The sequence below is a fragment of the Borostomias antarcticus genome, assembly GCF_949987555.1.
Source record: "Borostomias antarcticus genome assembly, chromosome: 8".
In the NCBI taxonomy this organism is placed as follows: domain Eukaryota; kingdom Metazoa; phylum Chordata; class Actinopteri; order Stomiiformes; family Stomiidae; genus Borostomias; species Borostomias antarcticus.
This window is the reverse complement of record NC_140241.1, coordinates 13,889,406-13,914,509: the sequence shown is the minus strand read 5'-3', so window position 1 is coordinate 13,914,509 and position 25,104 is coordinate 13,889,406. Positions and strand designations below refer to the sequence as shown.

General features: G+C 48.1%; 1 protein-coding gene across 1 annotated transcript in view; it reads left to right on the top strand.

Annotated features, from left to right (window-relative positions):
• znf385d (zinc finger protein 385D) overlaps positions 1-25,104 on the top strand; it is a gene marked incomplete at both ends in the record, with an annotated part of 65,853 nt that overhangs the window by 34,130 nt on the left and 6,619 nt on the right. The window contains one exon of the mRNA XM_084442481.1: positions 13,122-13,284. Coding sequence (XP_084298607.1) covers positions 13,122-13,284 — 163 coding nt within the window. The remainder of the gene's footprint in view (positions 1-13,121; positions 13,285-25,104) is intronic.

Genomic DNA, 25,104 nt, shown 5'->3' with positions numbered 1-25,104 from the left:
GCCTTGAGAGGCTGATGAAGAGTAGCCTTGAGAGGCTGATGAAGAGTAGCCTTGAGAGGCTGAGGAAGAGTAGCCTTGAGAGGCTGAGGAAGAGTAGCCTTGAGAGGCTGAGGAAGAGTAGTCTTGAGAGGCTGAGGAAGAGTAGCCTTGAGAGGCTGAGGAAGAGTAGCCTTGAGAGGCTGAGGAAGAGTAGCCTTGAGAGGCTGAGGAAGAGTAGTCTTGAGAGGCTGAGGAAGAGTAGTCTTTAGAGGCTGAGGAAGAGTAGTCTTGAGAGGCTAAGGAAGAGTAGTCTTCTGAGGCTGCTGCCACCGACCAAACAAGCGACTGAAATCCAAGAAGCATTCCATCAACTGGAGGAAAAGCAGACGTGTTGTGGGCTGTTTGAGGGAGCTGAAGACCCGGGAAACGTCTCAGCTGTGCCTGCCTCCTGAGACTGAGGACATAGCGTACATGACCTATGACATAGCTTGCATGACCTACATCGCGGCCATCTTGGATACCATTTTGAAGGATTTGGTGAGGACTGTCTTCACTTTGCACTGTTGTCAATCTTTGAAATTATTTTCTCTGCTATCTTGATTTGTCAGATGGGGAAAGGCTGCTGTCATGTAGTCTGATGATTGCTGCTATGCTCTACCCTGATGTATGAAAAGCACTTGATGTTAATAACCACTGTTTGTATGGACAACAATTCACTGTTAATTTCAGAGGTTTCTTGACTTTAAAACATATTTTTCTTCTCTTATTTGTTTGAATGAACTGTCAGATGACCTGTAGTACAATTAAGTGACACTAGAGCCTGTGTGCGTGTGTGTGTTTGCTGGTGTGTGTGTGTGTGTGTGTGTACAGTATGTATGTGTGTCCATGAAATAGTCTTACTATAGCCCTATACTCTAACCAGAAGGTTTGGTTTGAACTCTGGGTAAGTGAGGGGACGTCTTCAGGCAGGGTTTCTGGCCCATATTTTCTAGGTCATTTCCTGTATCTCTATGCATTAATGAGATCCATGCAGTGTGTGTACAGTATATATAAAAACATTGCAGACACATTCCATGTTCCATTTACCATAGTAGTATTTCAAGCCCACCCCCAGTTCTCTGTGTTTATGTAACGGTCACCTTAAGGATCTGATAAGACAACTCTCTGTATTCTGGTCCGACCAGTAGAGTGACAGTTCACTCAAGGTCTCTTGCCAAGGTGGAAGGCCTCCTTTGGTTTCAGCTTCTTGGACACACCTACATCTTTCAAATACATGTAGTGGGGACTGGGGAGGGGTTGCAGTTGTTTGATTGGTGGTCTGTGAAAAGAGAAGTCCATACCAAAGAGAGGACACAACCAAGCAAGCTTCAAATAGTGGGAAAGCCCAGATTCACAGCCAGTTTGGTTACATACGATGGAAAGATGGCAGTTAGCAAGTGGATCAAGAGTCTTCTCTTCATCTTCAACTTGATGTTCTGGATAGGTGGCTGTATAATATCAATACACCTCAAATTTAACAGTGATGACCAGCAGGTCCCAGCAGAGTCCGTCCCAGCGGTGAACCTGCTGGTGCTGACTGATGCCGTGAACATGCTTCTGGGACTCCTGGGCTGCTGGGGAGCGCTCCGGGAGAACCGCTGCCTGCTGGTCCTGTTCTTCCTGGGGCTGCTGGCTCTCTTCCTCCTCCTGGCGTCTCTGGGGATTCTGGGAGCCATGGCCCGAACCAAGACAGCCCAGGCTGCACTGCAGAAGACAATGGAGAATCTGGTGCCACTGATCAGACAACCTCCCGAGGTCCAAGAGCCCCTCCATCAGCTGGAAGAGCAGAATCACTGTTGTGGGCTGTTTGATGGACCTGGAGACTGGGGAAATAGCTCACATGTTCCTCATTCCTGTGACTGCAGAGATTCCTCGAAGGACTGCAGGATGATGGGAGTACGCAACGTGTACTCCACGCCTTGCATGACGTACGTGATGACCTTCCTGGATAGAATGTCAAAGACTTTTCTGGGGACTGTGTTCACCTTTGCCCTGTTGTCTGTGTTTGGAATGGCTCTGTCTGTCGCCCTGCTCTGTCAGATTAAAACACTCAACACAAGTGTAGTGTGAGATGTTTTTTGTTTTTTTTTACACTTTTCCATACATTTTTATAGATATGGATAATTTCATTATTACTCAGTATTTTCTCATTAAATGAAAACTTTTTTCCTGTCTCCTGCCTGTTTATTCAAACCATCTCCTGAAGATCATAGACCACAGCTACCATAGTCAATACGCTACCTATATGACCTCTTACAATGATTTAAATCCTGTGCAGCAAAGGTACTGTATATTTCAGTACTGGAAACTGTAGAATATGCAGGACTTTACCATACATTCATTCCATAATATAATAATACATAATCAGGTTGTGTTTTTACAATGCATATATTGTAATGCAAAAAAGTAATACTATTAATCTCATTCTCAGACGTGTGTGTGTGTGTGAGAGAGAGAGTGAGAGAGAGAGAGAGTGAAAGAGATTGTGTGTGTATGTGTGTGTGTGTGTACAATATTTGCAAATGATTGGTGAGATTAAATCTAAACACTTCTAATTGGCAAAAAGTGTTTCATCCACTTCCAATGCAGCTGTCAGAAGAAAACAGTGCCTCTTGGCGTACAGTATACAGCAATTGTTCAATGTTGAATGGTCCTCCTACTTGATAGAAATTGATTCTTTCTGTTTAAGGAGGTCTTTTCTATACTCCTATGAATAACAATGAAGCAAGGATCATTTGAGCTTGACCATCAAGACGATCTGATCTTCCCCATACTGCCAAGGTCATGTTCTACCTGCTCCACAGAGCGTGTTACTGAGAGAACTCATAACCAGAACATTGTCTGGGGGAAAGCTACAGGGTGTGGGACAGTATAGTTAAAGCATATACAAATCATGTGAGAACTTTGTCATTATAATGAGAATGTGACTCCATAGAATTAGTCTTGCCATACCAGATGTTTGGGATCTCCGCCTTTCTGGTGGTCTTTCAGGTCTGGGGGTTTCTATGTCGAAATAGTCACTAGAATGCCAGTGTGGGTACCTGATGTGTATGACTTGCCCATTGCAGAAGGCACTCGCACCATTTACATTACTAGTTTCATAGCTGACAAAGTCTGTAGCGCATTCTTACAAGAACAAGTTTATATATAGTTTGTATATAAGTTAAGGTTTAATATGGTTGTTTTAATCTTTTTTTTAATCTTATGTTGGTTTTGGTTCTATTTATTTAGGATCAAGACCTTAAGGCTATTTTGCAATTCGGAGTGAAATAAATGCCCATATTTGCCATGGCATTATATGTGTTATCTTTATTTGCATTATAGGCCTACAAAAGCCAGCAAGATGATTATGATACATTTAAATGATGTAATGGCAGTGCATGCAACTTAATGTATCATTCTAGGGGCTAGAATTATGGAAATATAACTATATGACTTAGTATAATTTATGATTATACCATGGTTATCACAAATATGAAGGAATATGGATTTAATACATTACATCAACTCGTATGGGGCACCACCATGTTTGAAAGCCTAGCACAGTGGCTAACACTCAAGCTAACGCTAGCTTAAGCTTTATCATGCAGCATAAATGTTAACAACGCCCCATGTTTACAAGGTGTGTAGCTAAATGTAGTTGAGAAGCTAACACCGTCGTTTGCGTCACCTTCCTAAGTTCGCTACCTCTAGTTAGCTAGGTAGCTTGCTAGCTAGATAACGTAAGGTGAAACGGATAGCTGGTTAAAGAGGCAATAATCGATTTCCTCCCGCTAGATGGCAGTAAGAGACTTGTTCACAAACGAAAAGCCTAAAACGTGTAATGTGTATATTTAAGTGTTATTATAATGTGTACATTTAAGGCAGGGGGGTGGAGCAAAGTTACGGGCTGTAATTTGATTAACAATTTCAATTGAAATTGGGTCACCTACAGTATGTAGTATAAATGTGCAGTTTTTGTGCAATTTGTGCCTTATGGCCAGAGAAAGTACAGAAAATGTATTTTTTGCTCAAACGGAAGAAACCTACCACAATGCACTGTGCTCGCTGCCTTCCGTGGCCACACCCAATGGGCGGTGCATCGAAGTGGAACCGCCTGCTGGACTGTCTTCCAAGACTGTGCATGTCGCTACCGGATTTGGACCGCTCCTATTCTGCGCATGCGTGAGCTGGCCTGTCATCTTGGACGCCACTGGCGTGGCGTCGAAAGTAACGATAGTTGCTGAAAATCATGGGAAACGAGGATTCGTTTTCGCAAGGAATACAGCCTGCCCCGTCACAGCTGAAGGCAGGCATTTGGACACATTGGGGCTTCTACTTTCTCTCAGGCAAGAAGAAGCTTGACATGACTCACCCTCACGTTGTTTAAAAGGTTTTTCGTTGAACTGTGGTCAGTGTTCTACAGTACTTACTATTCCTCTCCACAAGGAATTTTCCAAAGTTCTGATAAATGAAAAAGGCAGCTACTGTAGCCTAAGCCTCCCAATTGTATTTATGTAACTGCATTTTTATTTTTTGTATTACAATTGTCCAGCAAACTAACTGTGAACTGAGAAATACTTGAAGTTGAAAATAAATACTTTACTTGTTTTAGTTCAGCATGGTCACTGACTGAATTGAGAAATACTGGAAGTTTAAAGATCATCACTGACTAATACTTGAGAGGTTGAATGTCAAGTTCAGCATGCCATTAATAAATGTGACCTTTTTGTCTTAGACTTGCCTTTGTGTGTTATTGCAATATAAAACTACATAATGGTATAAACTTTATTCTGGGCGGACACCGGGAAGATTCCGATGGCCAGTCCGCCCCTGGCCAGATAGTAGCCAGGCAACGAACGTAAGCAGCACTGAGGGCTTTTGTCCCTAGTTAACTGTTTTGTTGAGACAGTTATTTGATTTTGTTTTTTTTGTCGTAGCGTAGCCTACCTGCTGTAATAGCCTATGTGAACTGTAGGGTTTGTCTGAGCAGAGGAGGACCGGACCGGTCTAAACTTTATTATAAAATGTACGTTATATGCTCATGCGACTAATGTTACTTTCTCACGAATTTCTCACTAACATGTATAAAGAAAATGATTGCCAAGTAAGGAAAGGAAAGGCATTGGTAGTCTATTAATCATAAAACATTTGCACTGTAGGCTTATATAAAGTGCTTTAAATGATATATCGTACAAGAATAACAATGCAATAAATCCGCCGCCGACTCCGCCGCCGCCGCCGACTCCGCCGCCAGATTTCATGTATATATTGCTAGTGTATACGGGCATAAAATATATTTGCTATTTTGTGACAGTAGTTCAGCATCTCAAGTGTTTGTCCTCAAACATTTTCCAAGTATAAATAATTGGGTCAAATACAGTACTCTAGTGCAGCGGTCCCCCAGTTCACCCCACACCACAAACGCTCACTCGCTTAGCTGTGGGGCTCTCTCTCAGTAATGCTATCATTATTGATGGGCGAAACGCGAGGGTTTTGAATGACAAAAACAAGGAACATCATTTTACAGCTCAGAGAGTGATTATCAGACTGTCGAGCACACCGGCGCTCTGTCTGACTCCTCCCAGGCTCTCTGTCACTCTCACTCCCTCCCAGGCTCTCTGTCTGACTCCTCTCAGGCGCTCTGTCTGACTCCTCCCAGGCGCTCTGTCACTCTGACTCCCTCCTCCCAGGCGCTCTGTCTGACTCCTCCCAGGCGCTCTGTCACTCTGACTCCCTCCTCCCAGGCGCTCTGTTTCTCTGACTCCCTCCTCCCAGGCGCTCTGTCTGACTCCCTCACAGGTGCTCTGTCACTCTAACTCCCTCCTCCCAGGCGCTCTGTCACTCTGACTCCCTCCTCCCAGGCGCTCTGTCACTCTGACTCCCTCCTCCCAGGCGCTCTGTCTGACTCCCTCCCAGGTGCTCTGACACTCTAACTCCCTCCTCCCAGGCGCTCTGTCACTCTGACTCCCTCCTCCCAGGCGCTCTGTCACTCTGACTCCCTCCTCCCAGGCGCTCTGTCACTCTAACTCCCTCCTCCCAGGCGCTCTGTCACTCTGACTCCATCCTCCCAGGCGCTCTGTCACTCGAAATCCCTCCTCCCAGGCACTCTGTCACTCTAACTCCCTCCTCCCAGGCACTCTGTCACTCTGACTCCCTCCTCCCAGGCGCTCTGTCACTCTGACTCCCTCCCAGGCACTCTGTCACTCTGACTCTCTCCTCCCAGGCGCTCTGTCTGACTCCCTCCCAGGCGCTCTGTCACTCTAACTCCCTCCCAGGCGCTCTGTCACCCTAACTCCCTCCTCCCAGGCGCTCTGTCTGACTCCTCCCAGGCGCTCTGTCACTCTGACTCCCTCCCAGGCGCTCTGTCACTCTGACTCCCTCCTCCCAGGCGCTCTGTCACTCTGACTCCCTCCTCCCAGGCGCTCTGTCTGACTCCTCCCTATCAGACATCAGGTCAAACATCCCCGTCTTCATAACTTTGTGTTGGCCGTAATTTTATTGCAGAAGTCACTCGCGCCATTTACATTACTAGTTTCATAGCTGACAAAGTCTGTAGCGCATTCTTACAAGAACAAGTTTGTATATACGTTTAGGTTTAATATATATGGTTGTTTAAATCTTTTTTGAATCTTTTGTTGGTTTTGGTTCTATTTATTTAGGATCAAGAACTTAAGGCTATTTTGCAATTCGGAGTGAAATAAATGCCCATATTTGCCATGGCATTATATGTGTTATCTTTATTTGCATTATAGGGCTACAAAAGCCAGCAAGATGATTATGATACATTTAAATGATGTAATGGCAGTGCATGCAACTTAATGTATAATTCTAGGGGCTAGAACTATGGAAATATAACTATATGACTAAGTATAATTTATGATTATAGCATGGTTATCACAAATATGAAGAAAAATGGATTAAATACATTAAATCAACTCGTATGGGGCACCACCCTGTTCTGTACAGGGAAACAGAACCTTTATCAATAGTCCAATTTATCAATCTCAGTCTGCAGGAGGATGTCTTGACTCAATCAAGTGAGCTAAAGATCATGTGATGACGCTAGGACATGATTCAAGTTTAATAATATTTATTGAAGTGATACTAATCAATTATCAAAATAATCTGAACAGTGATGGTAGACTGTTGCACAAACGTTGATGTTCGCGGAGGAGTTTCAAAGTTGCAAATGTCTCATTCAAAACCACTGCTCTCGCCAGAGGTGGCAATTTGTGGAAATTCCTAAGACCCTGGTGTCGACTAGAGATCTTAGCTAGCAGTTCAGCAATTCCATGGATACAGATTGATTTTCATCAATAGGCACAAGCTTGGATCCTGGGGTTACGTGTTACTTGGAGGACACAGAACCTGAGAGAGTTGAGAGAACTTGAGAGAGCGAACCTGTCTGGTCCCTTCTTAAAAAGGGCCAGAAATTGAGGTGTGTCCTATTTGCATAGACAGCACCAATTGGTCACACAGAGTGACCCCCACTCCCATAATAAAAGGGGAGCCAAGATTCTCTTTGGAGTCTGGAATCAACAAATATCCCTGTTATGGTTTCAACATGATATTACATTTCACAGAAAGGTACCGAAAAAAATACTAAGAATGTAATTTCCTTTGTCTCACTGTGTGACTGTTGTTGGGATGTCTTCCTTGGACTGTGGGCCCTGGGTTTATTACCACGGGGGATGGGCAGGAAGACCATGACCAGGAGGGAAAGAGTTCATGTTTTGCCAAATCCCACTTCACAGAACCAGTCCTAAAAGGGTTTTGTCAGATTGACTGTGAGTTTGACGGAAAACAGTCTAAACACAATGCATTCTTCTCTATGGTCTGTCATATCCATAGTCTGCTACAGTTGGATGGATGTTCATCATTTGGATAGGCTATTAGGCCTGAAAAATGGGAGCCTCATGGGAGCCTCATGTCAGCCTCTGGCGCAAACATCGGTGTGCAAGTGGGATAGGCCTATAAATAGGCCTACATAAAAAAAGACTGTGTTATATCCTAACAAAATAGTAAAATACCACAAATAATAACTTATACAGAACAACAAATTACTTGTTAGTTACTAATGAATACTAAAGAATATTCAGCCTAATCAGCCCTGCACGGTCCGCGGAAATATTGTCAATATGAAACAGCACTCTGGCTAGTAAACAAACCACAACCAACATACATACGTTTTAATCAGAGAAAATGTGAATTACAAATTAAAAAAAGAAAAAATGTGTAATGTGTTGGCTCAGGTCAAACTGGTCAAAGTGCATCATGAGCCTTTGCAGTCTCTTGGAATCCATTGTACATCCACTCCAGGAAATGGCGCTAGGCAGAACATTAGCAAAGCAAGCTTATTTAAGCTCTGCCTAACGTAGCCTATTCTGCACATCGGCACAAATGTTGTACCAATACGACAGTATAGAATGGGACTCATGAAACCTCAGGTGCATTCAAATTCAGCAAACAGCGAACGTGTGCAAAGTTAGTTTGCAGTGAATAACAATACACACTGGACTGAGGGAAATGTCATGTCGCAAACATTGTAGGCTACCAATAAGACAGTTAAGAACGGGACTCAAAACTGATTGCGTTCGAATTCAGCAAACATATCAAACGATCACAAACATTTGCATATTTTAAACTTTTTTCAGTTACCTTTACCAGAGAATCACAGAAGGGCTCTCTGTTCACAGGCAACATGTTAGCCACAAATGTTCATCTCTGTTCACTGAATTTCCACCGAGCCCAGTAGGCCTATTATATACAATTACCTCTAAACTGCCGGGTTAGTAATACAATGCTTAGACTACTTACTTCATGCTCAGCCGTCCATTTCTCCCGGATGGCTTTGGCTGGCGTTTCCAGTTCACCTTCTCGATCCTAAAATAGGTCTCGAGGACCCATATTTCCATATGTGCCGTAAAGCTTGGATGTAATGTTACACAGGTTGCTGCCAAACTGGCATCAGTGCCAAGAAACTGGCATCGGTGAAATTCGCTGCAGCAAAGTGACTCAATCTCAGTTTCCATTGGCTGACAATGCAAGCAGTGACACCACCATCTCAAACCAGCTCAAACCGGCTCGGGCTCCTCAACATCGCCAACAGGCAGAGCTGGGTTCACGGGTATGGCTACTTCGGTCTCCTTCTCCTCAGTACGTTTCAACTCCTCGCTGTATTCCGGTTCGTACAGATAGACACTTATGTCCGATTCCAACAGTAGAATTTCAAAATCCTCTTCATGCATATCAACTGGAAAATTGCCTTCTGCCATGGTCGTAGTGGGTCCTGTCTGTTTTAGTCCACACGGTGTTGATGGGTTCTTTCCGGAGCGTGGGTGCCGCCCCACTTTGTAGTTCTGAGCAGGAAGGACCAAACCTCTAAGGTTGACATCAAACGTGTCATTTAACATCATTTTTAGAGCTTTTTGCTTTTTTGAAAGTGAGAAAAATAGCCCCAGGAAACACTGAGGGAAGGAAAACCACATTAATTGTAACATACTGCACATTCTGGAATGATAGACAGCTTAATGCTAATGGGGGAAGTGGCCCTTTAAGCTTATCAGTTAACCGATGGTGGTTTGAATAGAAAGATAGCATACTAGCTAGATAGATGAAAGAACTCGTTTAACACTTACCCATTATCCGGAATTCTGCAGGTCATACACAACAGGTAGGAATAGAGTGTCTAAGCGGAAGCAGGAAGAACTGTTCCATGGGATTTTTATTCCGGAAAATATATTTACGCTAGTCAATGGTGATTAAAAAAAAGAAAAAGTTATTGATCCTGTTTGAATTGTGCCATGATGATCACATATGGTATTTGTCAATTTAAAACATAATTTTACAAGTCAAGAATGTTCAGAATGTGTTGTGAGACTGTAATCAGTTATTCTAGAGCGAGTTTAAAATTATTTAAGAGGTGAAAATCATTATTAGTCTGGCCATGTTGAGGGCTACAGCTATGCAAAAGAGGAGTTAGTTTTGTAAGCGGTGACCTGCGAGATCGGCTTTACAAGGTTTTGGTGAGTGTTAACAAGTGTAATGTTGGCTAGCTAATATTAGCTAACTTGCGAGTTAACCGAGACAAGTAAAATGTATGTTTTAAATTGACAAACATATGTGGTGGTCTTGGCACCATTCAAACAGGATCAATAAATATGTATCTCTCTCCATATGCTAGTGTTCATAAGGTCCCGGGGTGCTCTCTTCCTGCTTCCTGCTTCTGCACTCTCAGGGACGGATTTCTGATTAGAGCTTTGGTGGGGACATGTAATGCTTTGGTGGGCACTATATAAAATAAAAAGCATACATTGAGCTACAGTAAGATCTGATTATCCTGTTGGCTGGTTCTTCAACCTCCTGAACTGATGATCATGCATTTGGCCCATATGTCCACTTGCTGCATCCATCCATCTATCCTGCTTCTGCCTGAAAATGACGTTGAAGGGCATTCCAAACAAGCGTTATTTTGACACCCTACTCCCTATGCCCTTCACAGTGCTCACTACGAAGGGGAGACACTCCGTAGGGTGTAGGGCGTAGGGATGAGCCCTTTGGTTTGAAATACAGTCTATGTTATTCCACGGATTTTAGTGCCTCCCCCACCTTAATCAAGGTTGTCTCAGATCTCAAGTATCGTTAAAGCAATTATTCCACATCATTGCTCTAATGAAAGATTAATTATGGTCTTGATGACTCTGAACCCTCTCCCATATCCCTGCTCTCTGTGAAAATCTGTTGATGGCTTTGATAACTGAAGCAAAGGAGAGAGGAGTCCTCCTTTGTGTTCTAGGTGCTCCATCATGTTGGCTTGTGTCTTTAGGTTTCTCTTAAAAAGGATGAGTTTCTTTATATTTTATGTAATCCTATTGCTGATATAGAACACCCCGGTGATAATGTGCTGATATAGAACACCCCGGTGATAATGTGCTGATATAGAACACCTCGGTGATAATGTGCTGATATAGAACACCCCGGTGATAATGTGCTGGTATAGAACACCCTGGTGATAATGCGCTGATGTAGAACACCCCGGTGATAATGCGCCAATCAGGGTTTCCGTTAGCCGGTAATTACCGTTTTTTGTCCGGAAAAATCTGTTGAAGTCTGATATATTAAAATCTCTCCGGTCATAATGTCTGGACAAAATAATTCCCCCTAATTGTATTAGGCCTACAATAGGCTAAAATTAAATTTCCATATATTATATTCTTTTGAATATAAAAAACGAATAGACCTATTCATTTTGTTCCGTTGGAATGGAAATTAGCCTATGCACGTTGTAAGTTCTTAAACTTTATTTAAGTAGGCTATATTTATTTTCAAAGAGTTTTGTTCTATTTTAGCCTATCTGATAAAAGGCCGAAATTAGGCCTATGAATTCCAATCAGCGCAGCCGTAGGCCTTAAATTAAAATGTTACGAGAAGCCTACATGTTGCCTAACCTCTTGCACTTTTAAATAAAAATTATATATCTAGACATGCATTGTGGCATTTCTTTATTTAACTCGCCTATCAGTTGTTTCTCAACAGTTATGTCCTCCTCATCCTCATAGCCTACTGCGATGTCCATGGTTATAATGACGCTGTTTTATTGATAAAAAGGGTAGGCTAAAACTGGAAAGAGAAATTAGTAAACACATACTGTCGCGAATCCCAAACCAATTAGCCTACATCGTCAAATCCGATTCATGCAATTGAAATAAACATTCATGTTCTAGCCTACAGTCGCAATTCAAAGGTGACTATTTTTGTGGCTGTGCAATTACATATAGGCCTAGTGCATGGAATCATGACAGCCTATCACATTTAATCATACGGATGCGAAATAAGACAATAAATGGCATATCTAAGCTACACAACGGCCAATCACCGCGACAAACACCTATAATAGGCCTAATGACCGGAATTTCTCCAGTTTGTGCGGAAAAGTCTAACCTTCCCGGACACATTGACCAGTACCGATGTTCTCTAACGGAAACCCTGGCGCCAATATAGAACACCCTGGTGATAATGTGCTGATGTAGAACACCCTGGTGATAATGCGCTGATGTAGAACACCCTGGTGATAATGTGCTGATGTAGAACAACCTGGTGATAATGTGCTGATGTAGAACACTCTGGTGATAATGCACTGATGTAGAACACCCCGGTGATAATGCGCTGATGTAGAACACTCTGGTGATAATGTGCTGATATAGAACACCCTGGTGATAATGTGCTGATATAGAACACCCTAGTGATAATGTGCTGATGTAGAACACCCTGGTGATAATGTGCTGATGTAGAACACTCTGGTGATAATGCAGTAGTATAGGACACCCTGGTGATAATGCGCTGGCATACTTACTGTATTTATTCTGAGGCAATTGCCTTCCTCCCCACCATGGGCAAAGTCATCCAGAGAGTGTGAGGAGGTAAACAAGGACAATGGAAGTCCTTGCCTATGACCCATGCAGTCCAACGAGCCAGGATACATCTGATGTGAAGGTACATTTCAGTGGTGCTACGTGTGTGGACTCCAGACTCAAACAGCTCCATTAATGTAACAAAGAGGACAACACCACACCCCAGAGACCCTGGTTTTAAATGAGGATATGTGAGGGAGACTCAGTCCATACACCTGGGCATCAGACACAGAGAACTCTATATTTGGAGAACAGTGCTTCCTTAAAACCTGTGTCTTTGTTGTAATCCCAGGAGAGTAGTCTTCAGGCCTCTGCTTCATTGCTAGTGTTAATATGGCTGAGCTGAGCTGATGGGGTTCCAATGCTTGTCTGAAGAATGTGGCTGTTTTCACTTCCTATGTCTTGCGTTTTGCTTTCTTGTTAGTCTTTTCCAATGTTTTCTTGTTGTATTTCTTTACATGTGGTTTAGCAGTGTTTATTGTACAGTACTGTATGTGTTTATTGTATGTGTTTATTGTTGCAATTGTCTTCTGTATTATGTCGTTTGTGTTCACTGGACATTTTTTAAATGATGACCTAGGTTCCAATAGACTCACCATGTTTAAGTGAAGGATACATAAAATAACTCACGTTTGTACTTTTTTGTCAGGGTTCTTGCTTGTGTTTGGTTGGTTTGGGTTTACATTGAGCCTACTCTGTGTTCCCCTGTAGAGCCAAGCCCTGGCCCATTACAAGGGAACTAAACACGCCAAGAAGCTGAAAGCCCTGGAAGCTCCCAAGTGCAAGCTTAAAGGCTCAGTGGTCTCCTCCCCGAACCCCGAGATCTCCAAGAGTTTCAACACATTGCCCGTCTCCTACAGCACTGACAGGAAAGGTTGGTAATTTTCTGTCAGTTTCAAACTCCATTATTCAGTCTTTGTGACCTCTGCCCCAGTGACAGTGCAGGGCGAGAGGTCATGTCTTTGGTGGCGTGCGTTTGTCCGTTAGTTTTTTGTTTTTGTTTGTGTGTTTGCGGGATTACGTAAAAACTACCACACCGATTTTCTTGATACTCGGTGGAAGGGTGTAGCATGATCCAACTTAGAATCCATTACATTTTGAAGTGGATCCGAATCACGGAGCAGGTCCATGAGCTGCCCAAACATGGCTGGACATTCATTTCCATTAATTTTTTGGACTTTGGGACCAAAAAATTCCACCAATTCATTGCAATTGGGGGAATTGAAATGGCCATATCTGGACATGGAAAGGTCACAGAGACATGGGGTTTGGACTGGTATAAAGCTCTCAACCTAACAGATGTCGATATGCCAGACATGTCCTGCTCGCACGCACGTGCACAGTGCCATAAAATGCATTCATGGGCGGAGGTCTGCGATGGCCTAGTTCAGGCCCCTGTCTAAACGAGTCCTTGGGTGGCTAAAGACCAGTCCTGTCTGTTCCTCTGTACCTCAGCCCTGGAGGCCCTTTAATTACCCAATAAAACTGTACCAATGAAACTCTTCCCTTCAGACTAGAATGTTTTAATAGTGACTGGAAACATATTGTCTTTCTAATATGAGGTCTTATACCCCTACCCATAGCCTAGCAGTTCCAAAGTTCCAGGCGTGAATGTGATTCTGGAGCACACCCAGGCCATCTCCTCAGGTTCACCTCCATACTTGGTCATCATCTGCTTTGTGAGCACCTGGCACATTCTCAGACACCTGCAGACTAGCATGCTTTTGTCAGCCCAATAAGGATGTGTGATATGAATAGCTTGCCAACTTCATCTATTTCATTAAATATCTCAGTTTTTTCGAATCCTATAGTGGCTAATGATCTATATCTCCTATAAGAACGCTATGCTCACACATGCTAATCTCTTGCACTAACCCATGCCTTAATCTATGAACATGTTATTAAAATGTTCCCAAATAAGAGAAGCCTTAACAACAATACACCAGTGCTGATCCAGCGCCAGGTCCTCAGAGAAGGCTGTGGCTGTGAGTAATGTCCATGTCTCCCAGAGCAGGTCTGTCCTCCAGCCATGTCCTCAGAGAAGGCTGTGGCTGTGAGTGTCCATGTCTCCCAGAGCAGGTCTGTCCTCCAGCCATGTCCTCAGAGAAGGCTGTGGCTGTCAGTAATGTCCATGTCTCCCAGAGCAGGTCTGTCCTCCAGCCCCCTCCCTAGTTTGTTCTGCAGTAGGCGGGAGCTTTAATTTGTCACAAACCGCTCCGTCTAATGAATATTAACGTGCTCAGATGTCAGGGGAACTACAGTAATATGCGAGGCAGGTAAACATTGCGTAATCAGCGAGTAGGAGGTACTTGACGTGTATCTGGGCCAGCGCGCTCCTCTGATGAAAAGCAGAAGTCAGAGAAGACTAATGGTGACATTAGTCCTGAGTGGCCTCTCAACGCCATTGTTTTGTTTTCTAAAACTTCTGCCGAAGAGCAATTATGTTTTTGCACATGCTCATGTGTGCTCCAGGGTTCATGGATGATTTGATTATGTGTGTGTTTCTTTGTGTGTGTGTGTGTGTGTGTGTGTGTGTGTGTGTGTGTGTGTGTGTGTGTGTGTGTGTGTGTGTGTGTGTGTGTGTGTGTGTGTGCGTGCCTGCGTGCATGCATGTGTGTGTGTGTGTGTGTGTGTGTGCGCGTGCATGTGTGTGTGTGTGTGCATGTGTCTACATTATGTGTGTGTGTGTGTGCGTGTGTGTGCACGTGTGTGTATGCTTGTGTGTGTTTGGGAGTAAAGGTGTTTGTGAGGGTTTTTCATCTGGAGGTATGAGCCTGAGAGCGAGTGGAAACTGACAGTAAACAGTTGTGGTGTGACCATACAGATGCCAGTGACTCCTGTCAAGCCTGTGTGCATGAGTGTGTATGTTGTGTGTCAAAGTATGTGTGTCTACCCCAGTGACAGAGAGTCTGCGTGTGTGTGTGTGTGTGTGTGTGTGTGTGTGTGTGTGTGTGTGTGTGTGTGTGAGAGAGAGAGAGATGCCCGTGACACAGCCAGTCATCTCTCAGTTCCAGCCCAGTGCCTGAGGAAATGTTCCCTGATATTAGCTATTAAAAAGCAGATTGTCAGGGGAGCCACGCCAACACTGACAGCAGCTGTACAAGGGAGCAGGCTAGGGGAGGCAGGGGGCTGGGGGAGGCGGGGGGCTGGGGGAGGCAGGGGGCTGGGGGAGGCTGGGGGCTGGAGGAGGCAGGGGGCTGGGGGAGGCAGGGGGCTGGAGGAGGCTGGGGGAGGCAGGGGGCTGGGGGAGGCTGGGGGCTGGAGGAGGCAGGGGGCTGGGGGAGGCAGGGGGCTGGAGGAGGCAGGGGGCTGGAGGAGGCAGGGGGCTGGAGGGGGCTGGGGGAGGCAGGGGGCTGGAGGAGGCAGGGGGCTGGGGGAGGCAGGGGGCTGGAGGAGGCAGGGGGCTGGAGGAGGCAGGGGGCTGGAGGAGGCTGGGGGCTGGGGGAGGCAGGGGGCTGGAGGAGGCAGGGGGCTGGGGGAGGCAGGGGGCTGGAGGAGGCTGGGGGCTGGAGGAGGCAGGGGGCTGGAGCTGCCTGTTTATCCAGCACCACCACAGCCACCATTCCTACCTCTCTTCCTCCCTCTATCCTTCTCTCTCTCTCTCTCTCTCTCTCTCTCTCTCTCTCTCTCTCTCTCTCTCTCTCTCTCTCTTCCTCCCTCTCTTCCTCCCTCTCTCCTAGCCTGGTACGACCACCCCGTTCTCTCTCTGTCCCCCTCTCTCCTAGCCTGGTACCACCATCCCCTTCTCTCTCTGTCCCCCTCTCTCCTAGCCTGGTACGACCATCCCCTTCTCTCTCTGTCCCCCTCTCTCCTAGCCTGGTATCACCATCCCCTTCTCTCTCTGTCCCCCTCTCTCCTAGCCTGGTACGACCATCCCCTTCTCTCTCTGTCCCCCTCTCTCCTAGCCTAGTACCACCATCCCGTTCTCTCTCTGTCCCCCTCTCTCCTAGCATGGTACGACCATCCCGTTCTCTCTCTGTCCCCCTCTCTCCTAGCCTGGTACCACCATCCCATTCTCTCTCTGTCCCCCTCTCTCCTAGCCTGGTACCACCATCCCGTTCTCTCTCTGTCCCCCTCTCTCCTAGCCTGGTACCACCATCTCGTTCTCTCTCTGTCCCCCTCTCTCCTAGCCTGGTACCACCATCCCGTTCTCTCTCTGTCCCCCTCTCTCCTAGCCTGGTACCACCATCCCGTTCTCTCTCTGTCCCCCTCTCTCCTAGCCTGATACCACCATCCCGTTCTCTCTCTGTCCCCCTCTCTCCTAGCCTGGTACGACCATCCCGTTCTCTCTCTGTCCCCCTCTCTCCTAGCCTGATACCACCATCCCGTTCTCTCTCTGTCCCCCTCTCTCCTAGCCTGGTACGACCATCCCCTTCTCGCCAGCTCACATTCTGTTTCACTAACGCAGAACGGTCTGGTCTTCGCCTCCTCCTCCGCCCCACATTGGAAAGCAGCCCCTGATTGGTTAATGTCCCTGCCGCTCGCTAAACAAACATGGCGGCTCCTGAAGCAACAATTGGTAACGTTAACGTTGGAAGAATAAACGCAGCTATAAGTGCAGTTATTGCAGAAATAGACTTAATCACAACACTTAAACAAGAACAAGAGTATGCACTAGCGGAGTTTCTCGGTGGAAAAGACGTTTTTACCGTTCTTCCAACTGGATTTGGCATAAGTTTGCTGAACGCTCATTGGCTGAAGGTGTTTGTCTGTCAAGGCAAGTACCCCTGCCCACATAATCGCTCTCTATGGGGCGAAGGCCAGACCAATATTGCGGAGCAAAGCAGTGAGCTCGCTAGATCGGGATGGTCATACCAGGCTAGCTAGGAAACAGCTTTAGCCCTTTGATCAAAATGATAATCACCACTATTCATATGCATCGCTTCATCAAAGGCAGACTTCACATCTGCACTGAAATACCACTTCTGCAGCATGTTCAGTCTTTGTGTCTATAGTTCTCCTTTTCTCTCTGTCTCACTCTGAACACTGATCAGAGACATGAATCATCGAGGGACGGAGGGATGTGTCAGAACTGAAGGACCGTGAGGGATTTCTGTCCATTAAGCACTGGTGTCGTATGATGGGATCCAATCGTTTTAATTAAACAGTTTAATCCGGCTTCAGGAAGACAGGTAATGGGATCTCCGGGGAGGCTTGTGATTGCCTGGAAGCCAAACAAGAGTGGCCGAGCCTCAGAGCAGGTCTGTGCTCCGTGTCGACAGAGGAGATCTCAAGATCTCAAGGGGCTACAGCCCGGAGCAATAGAGGCACAGAAACCCAGCAAGAAACAAGACTCTAAGAGGGTCACGCTACTTGTCTGTTTCTCCGTCTCTAATTCCCTCACTCTTTGTGGCGCTCTCTACAGCCAATCTCTCTCTCGTCTCTCTTTAATTGTCTCTCTCTCTCATGCTCTTCTGACCTTCTCTCCTCCCGATTCTCTCTCCTCTCAGGGTCCCGCCCTCCCAGCTTCCTTTCACTTCCTGTATCATTCAACATTTTAACTATTTCACTTCCTGTATCATTCAACATTTTAACTATTTCACTTCCTGGATCATTCAACCTTTTAACTCTTTCACTTCCTGTATCATTCAACCTTTTAACTCTTTCACATCCTGTATCATTCAACCTTTTAACTCTTTCACATCCTGTATCATTCAACCTTTTAACTCTTTCACATCCTGTATCATTCAACCTTTTAACTCTTTCACATCCTGTATCATTCAACCTTTTAACTCTTTCACATCCTGTATCATTCAACCTTTTTTACTTGTTCTGAGCTTTACTCCTTTTCCCTTATCGCTCTCTCAATCAACCTCATCACTCACTTTTTATCATTCTCTCTTCCCTCCATCCTCCCACCCCCCTTCTTCGTCCTCCCTCCCTCCCTCCCTCCCTCCCTCCCTCCCTCTCTCCTCCATAGCTGTCAGCCTCCACCCACAGCAACTTTAGATGGATCACAGTCATTACCTCCATTAATGGGAGGGGATTGAGTTCTTAACAGGGCCTCTCAGCCAGTTACAGTAGTTCACAGTGAGCTGGGCGATGGATTCCTGGAGGCTTTGCAGCATAGAAGGCATTTGGGCCGGTCAAAGCACACTTCAATCACCTGCCTCCCAAGGAAAATAGCTCTTTAATGGCATTTTAGGAAGGGCTGAGCACTAATGCAAGGACAAACAAATGCATGGCTGGCATCGCCTCCTGGCCAGACTACCTTGGGACTGACAGACGCGTTACTGTAAATGGCGTTTGCATGATCTAATCAAATGAAGAAGATGAAGACTGAAATGATCACAAAATACAGGAGAGTAAAAAAAAAAAATACATGTGCAGTAAACAATATACTGCAGTCAACACGCAGATTATGCATATAAACACACACTCGCATGCACATACTGGAGGTACAATCTATCAGTATGTCAACATCAACACCTACACACACACACATTACAGCATCTGACCACTCCCTTTAGGCTGTGATGCTTCTGATGGAGTGATTGGACGACGGGTTGTTATGGTGGTCTAGGGTGGACTAGGGAAGGAGGTGGTGTTATGGTGGTCTAGGGTGGACTAGGGGAGGAGGTGGTGTTATGGTGGTCTAGGGTGGACTAGGGGAGGAGGTGTTATGGTGGTCTAGGGTGGACTAGGGGAGGAGGTGTTATGGTGGTCTAGGGCGGACTAGGGGAGGAGGTGGTGTTATGGTGGTCTAGGGTGGACTAGGGGAGGAGGTGTTATGGTGGTCTAGGGTGGACTAGGGGAGGAGGTGTTATGGTGGTCTAGGGTGGACTAGGGGAGGAGGTGGTGTTATGGTGGTCTAGGGTGGACTAGGGGAGGAGGTGGTGTTATGGTGGTCTAGGGTGGACTAGGGGAGGAGGTGTTATGGTGGCCTAGGGTGGACTAGGGGAGGAGGTGTTATGGTGGTCTAGGGTGGACTAGGGGAGGAGGAGGTGTTATGGTGGTCTAGGGTGGACTAGGGGAGGAGGTGTTATGGTGGTCTAGGGTGGACTAGGGGAGGAGGTGTTATGGTGGTCTAGGGTGGACTAGGGGAGGAGGTGGTGTTATGGTGGTCTAGGGTGGACTAGGGGAGGAGGTGGTGTTATGGTGGTCTAGGGTGGACTAGGGGAGGAGGTGTTATGGTGGTCTAGGGTGGACTAGGGGAGGAGGTGTTATGGTGGTCTAGGGTGGACTAGGGGAGGAGGTGGTGTTATGGTGGTCTAGGGTGGACTAGGGGAGGAGGTGTTATGGTGGTCTAGGGTGGACTAGGGGAGGAGGTGTTATGGTGGTCTAGGGTGGACTAGGGGAGGAGGTGGTGTTATGGTGGTCTAGGGTGGACTAGTGGAGGAGGTGGTGTTATTGTGGTCTAGGGTGGACTAGGGGAGGAGGTGGTGTTATGGTGGTCTAGGGTGGACTAGGGTAGGAGGTGTTATGGTGGTCTAGGGTGGACTAGGAGAGGAGGTGTTATGGTGGTCTAGCGTGGACTAGGGGAGGAGGTGTTATGGTGGTCTAGGGTGGACTAGGGGAGGAGGTGTTATGGTGGTCTAGGGTGGACTAGGGGAGGAGGTGGTGTTATGGTGGTCTAGGGTGGACTAGGGGAGGAGGTGTTATGGTGGTCTAGGGTGGACTAGGGGAGGAGGTGTTATGGTGGTCTAGGGTGGACTAGGGGAGGAGGTGTTATGGTGGTCTAGGGTGGACTAGGGGAGGAGGTGGTGTTATGGTGGTCTAGGGTGGACTAGGGGAGGAGGTGTTATGGTGGTCTAGGGTGGACTAGGGGAGGAGGTGGTGTTATGGTGGTCTAGGGTGGACTAGGGGAGGAGGTGTTATGGTGGTCTAGGGTGGACTAGGGGAGGAGGTGTTATGGTGGTCTAGGGTGGACTAGGGAAGGAGGTGGTGTTATGGTGGTCTAGGGTGGACTAGTGGAGGAGGTGGTGTTATTGTGGTCTAGGGTGGACTAGGGGAGGAGGTGGTGTTATGGTGGTCTAGGTTGGACTAGGGTAGGAGGTGTTATGGTGGTCTAGGGTGGACTAGGGGAGGAGGTGTTATGGTGGTCTAGAGGGGACTAGGGGATGAGGTGTTATGGTGATCTAGGGTGGACTAGGGGAGGAGGTGTTATGGTGGTCTAGGGTGGACTAGGGGAGGTGGTGTTATGGTGGTCTAGGGTGGTCTAAGGGAGGTGGTGTTATGGTGGTCTAGGGTGGACTAGGGGAGGAGGTGTTATGGTGGTCTAGGGTGGACTAGTGGAGGAGTTGGTGTTATGGTGGTCTAGGGTGGACTAGGGGAGGAGGAGGTGTTATGGTGGTCTAGGGTGGACTAGGGTAGGAGGTGTTATGGTGGTCTAGGGTGGACTAGGAGGGGAGGTGTTATGGTGGTCTAGGGTGGACTAGGGGAGGAGGTGTTATGGTGGTCTAGGGTGGACTAGGGGAGGAGGTGTTATGGTGGTCTAGGGTGGACTAGGGGAGGTGGTGTTATGGTGGTCTAGGGTGGACTAGGGGAGGAGGTGGTGTTATGGTGGTCTAGGGTGGACTAGGGGAGGAGGTGTTATGGTGGTCTAGGGTGGACTAGGGGAGGAGGTGTTATGGTGGTCTAGGGTGGACTAGGGGAGGTGGTCTAGGGTGGACTAGTGGAGGAGGTGGTGTTATGGTGGTCTAGGGTGGACTAGGGTAGGTGGTGTTATGGTGGTCTAGGGTGGACTAGGAGAGGAGGTGTTATGGTGGTCTAGCGTGGACTAGGGGAGGAGGTGTTATGGTGGTCTAGGGTGGACTAGGGGAGGAGGTGTTATGGTGGTCTAGGGTGGACTAGGGGAGGTGGTGTTATGGTGGTCTAGGGTGGACTAGGGGAGGAGGTGTTATGGTGGTCTAGAGTGGACTAGGGGAGGAGGTGGTGTTATGGTGGTCTAAGGTGGACTAGGGGAGGAGGTGTTATGGGGGTCTAGGGTGGACTAGGGGAGGAGGTGGTGTTATGGTGGTCTAGGGTGGACTAGGGGAGGAGGAGGTGTTATGGTGGTCTAGGGTGGACTAGGGGAGGAGGTGGTGTTATGGTGGTCTAGGGTGGACTAGGGGAGGAGGTGTTATGGTGGTCTAGGGTGAACTAGGGGAGGAGGTGGTGTTATGGTGGTCTAGGGTGGACTAGGAGAGGAGGTGCTATGGTGGTCTAGGGTGGACTAGAGGAGGAGGTGTTATGGTGGTCTAGGGTGGACTAGGGGAGGAGGTGGTGTTATGGTGGTCTAGGGTGGACTAGGAGAGGAGGTGTTATGGTGGTCTAGGGTGGACTAGGGGAGGAGGTGGTGTTATGGTGGTCTAGGGTGGACTAGGAGAGGAGGTGTTATGGTGGTCTAGGGTGGACTAGGGGAGGAGGTGTTATGGTGGTCTAGGGTGGACTAGGGGAGGAGGTGTTATGGTGGTCTAGGGTGGACTAGGGGAGGTGGTGTTATGGTGGTCTAGGGTGGACTAGGGGAGGAGGTGTTATGGTGGTCTAGGGTGGACTAGTGGAGGAGTTGGTGTTATGGTGGTCTAGGGTGGACTAGGGGAGGAGGAGGTGTTATGGTGGTCTAGGGTGGACTAGGGTAGGAGGTGTTATGGTGGACTAGGGTGGACTAGGAGGGGAGGTGTTATGGTGGTCTAGGGTGGACTAGGGGAGGAGGTGTTATGGTGGTCTAGGGTGGACTAGGGGAGGAGGTGTTATGGTGGACTAGGGTGGACTAGGGGAGGTGGTGTTATGGTGGTCTAGGGTGGACTAGGGGAGGAGGTGGTGTTATGGTGGTCTAGGGTGGACCAGGGGAGGAGGTGTTATGGTGGTCTAGGGTGGACTAGGGGAGGAGGTGTTATGGTGGTCTAGGGTGGACTAGGGGAGGTGGTCTAGGGTGGACTAGTGGAGGAGGTGGTGTTATGGTGGTCTAGGGTGGACTAGGGTAGGTGGTGTTATGGTGGTCTAGGGTGGACTAGGAGAGGAGGTGTTATGGTGGTCTAGCGTGGACTAGGGGAGGAGGTGTTATGGTGGTCTAGGGTGGACTAGGGGAGGAGGTGTTATGGTGGTCTAGGGTGGACTAGGGGAGGTGGTGTTATGGTGGTCTAGGGTGGACTAGGGGAGGAGGTGTTATGGTGGTCTAGAGTGGACTAGGGGAGGAGGTGGTGTTATGGTGGTCTAAGGTGGACTAGGGGAGGAGGTGTTATGGGGGTCTAGGGTGGACTAGGGGAGGAGGTGGTGTTATGGTGGTCTAGGGTGGACTAGGGGAGGAGGAGGTGTTATGGTGGTCTAGGGTGGACTAGGGGAGGAGGTGGTGTTATGGTGGTCTAGGGTGGACTAGGGGAGGAGGTGTTATGGTGGACTAGGGTGAACTAGGGGAGGAGGTGGTGTTATGGTGGTCTAGGGTGGACTAGGAGAGGAGGTGCTATGGTGGTCTAGGGTGGACTAGAGGAGGAGGTGTTATGGTGGTCTAGGGTGGACTAGGGGAGGAGGTGGTGTTATGGTGGTCTAGGGTGGACTAGGAGAGGAGGTGTTATGGTGGTCTAGGGTGGACTAGGGGAGGAGGTGGTGTTATGGTGGTCTAGGGTGGACTAGGAGAGGAGGTGTTATGGTGGTCTAGGGTGGACTAGGGGAGGAGGTGTTATGGTGGTCTAGGGTGGACTAGGGGAGGAGGTGTTATGGTGGTCTAGGGTGGACTAGGGGAGGAGGTGTTATGGTGGTCTAGAGTGGACTAGGGGAGGAGGTGGTGTTATGGTGGGCTAGGGTGGACTAGGGGAGGAGGTGTTATGGTGGTCTAGGGTGGACTAGGGGAGGTGGTGTTATGGTGGTCTAGGGTGGACTAGGGGAGGAGCTGTTATGGTGGTCTAGGGTGGACTAGGGGAGGTGGTGTTATGGTGGTCTAGGGTGGACTAGGGGAGGAGGTGGTGTTATGGTGGTCTAGGATGGACTAGGGGAGGAGGTGTTATGGTGGTCTAGGGTGGACTAGGGGAGGAGGTGTTATGGTGGGCTAGGGTGGACTAGGGGAGGAGGTGTTATGGTGTTCTAGAGTGGACTAGGGGAGGAGGTGTTATGGTGATCTAGGGTGGACTTGGGGAGGAGGTGTTATGGTGGTCTAGGGTGGACTAGGGGAGGAGGTGTTATGGTGGTCTAGGGTGGACTAGGGGAGGTGGTGTTATGGTGGACTAGGGTGGACTAGGGGAGGAGGTGTTATGGTGGTCTAGGGTGGACTAGGGGAGGAGGTGTTATGGTGGTCTAGGGTGGACTAGGGGAGGAGGTGTTATGGTGGACTAGGGTGGACTAGGGGAGGTGGTCTAGGGTGGACTAGTGGATGAGGTGGTGTTATGGTGGTCTAGGGTGGACTAGGGTAGGTGGTGTTATGGTGGTCTAGGGTGGACTAGGAGAGGAGGTGTTATGGTGGTCTAGCGTGGACTAGGGGAGGAGGTGTTATGGTGGTCTAGGGTGGACTAGGGGAGGAGGTGTTATGGTGGTCTAGGGTGGACTAGGGGAGGTGGTGTTATGGTGGTCTAGGGTGGACTAGGGGAGGAGGTGTTATGGTGGTCTAGAGTGGACTAGGGGAGGAGGTGGTGTTATGGTGGTCTAAGGTGGACTAGGGGAGGAGGTGTTATGGGGTCTAGGGTGGACTAGGGGAGGAGGTGGTGTTATGGTGGTCTAGGGTGGACTAGGGGAGGAGGAGGTGTTATGGTGGTTTAGGGTGGACTAGGGGAGGAGGTGGTGTTATGGTGGTCTAGGGTGGACTAGGGGAGGAGGTGTTATGGTGGTCTAGGGTGAACTAGGGGAGGAGGTGGTGTTATGGTGGTCTAGGGTGGACTAGGAGAGGAGGTGCTATGGTGGTCTAGGGTGGACTAGAGGAGGAGGTGTTATGGTGGTCTAGGGTGGACTAGGGGAGGAGGTGGTGTTATGGTGGTCTAGGGTGGACTAGGAGAGGAGGTGTTATGGTGGGCTAGGGTGGACTAGGGGAGGAGGTGGTGTTATGGTGGTCTAGGGTGGACTAGGAGAGGAGGTGTTATGGTGGTCTAGGGTGGACTAGGGGAGGAGGTGTTATGGTGGTATAGGGTGGACTAGGGGAGGAGGTGTTATGGTGGTCTAGGGTGGACTTGGGGAGGAGGTGTTATGGTGGTCTAGGGTGGACTAGGGGAGGAGGTGTTATGGTGGTCTAGGGTGGACTAGGGGAGGTGGTGTTATGGTGGACTAGGGTGGACTAGGGGAGGAGGTGTTATGGTGGTCTAGGGTGGACTAGGGGAGGAGGTGTTATGGTGGTCTAGGGTGGACTAGGGGAGGAGGTGTTATGGTGGACTAGGGTGGACTAGGGGAGGTGGTCTAGGGTGGACTAGTGGATGAGGTGGTGTTATGGTGGTCTAGGGTGGACTAGGGTAGGTGGTGTTATGGTGGTCTAGGGTGGACTAGGAGAGGAGGTGTTATGGTGGTCTAGCGTGGACTAGGGGAGGAGGTGTTATGGTGGTCTAGGGTGGACTAGGGGAGGAGGTGTTATGGTGGTCTAGGGTGGACTAGGGGAGGTGGTGTTATGGTGGTCTAGGGTGGACTAGGGGAGGAGGTGTTATGGTGGTCTAGAGTGGACTAGGGGAGGAGGTGGTGTTATTGTGGTCTAAGGTGGACTAGGGGAGGAGGTGTTATGGGGTCTAGGGTGGACTAGGGGAGGAGGTGGTGTTATGGTGGTCTAGGGTGGACTAGGGGAGGAGGAGGTGTTATGGTGGTTTAG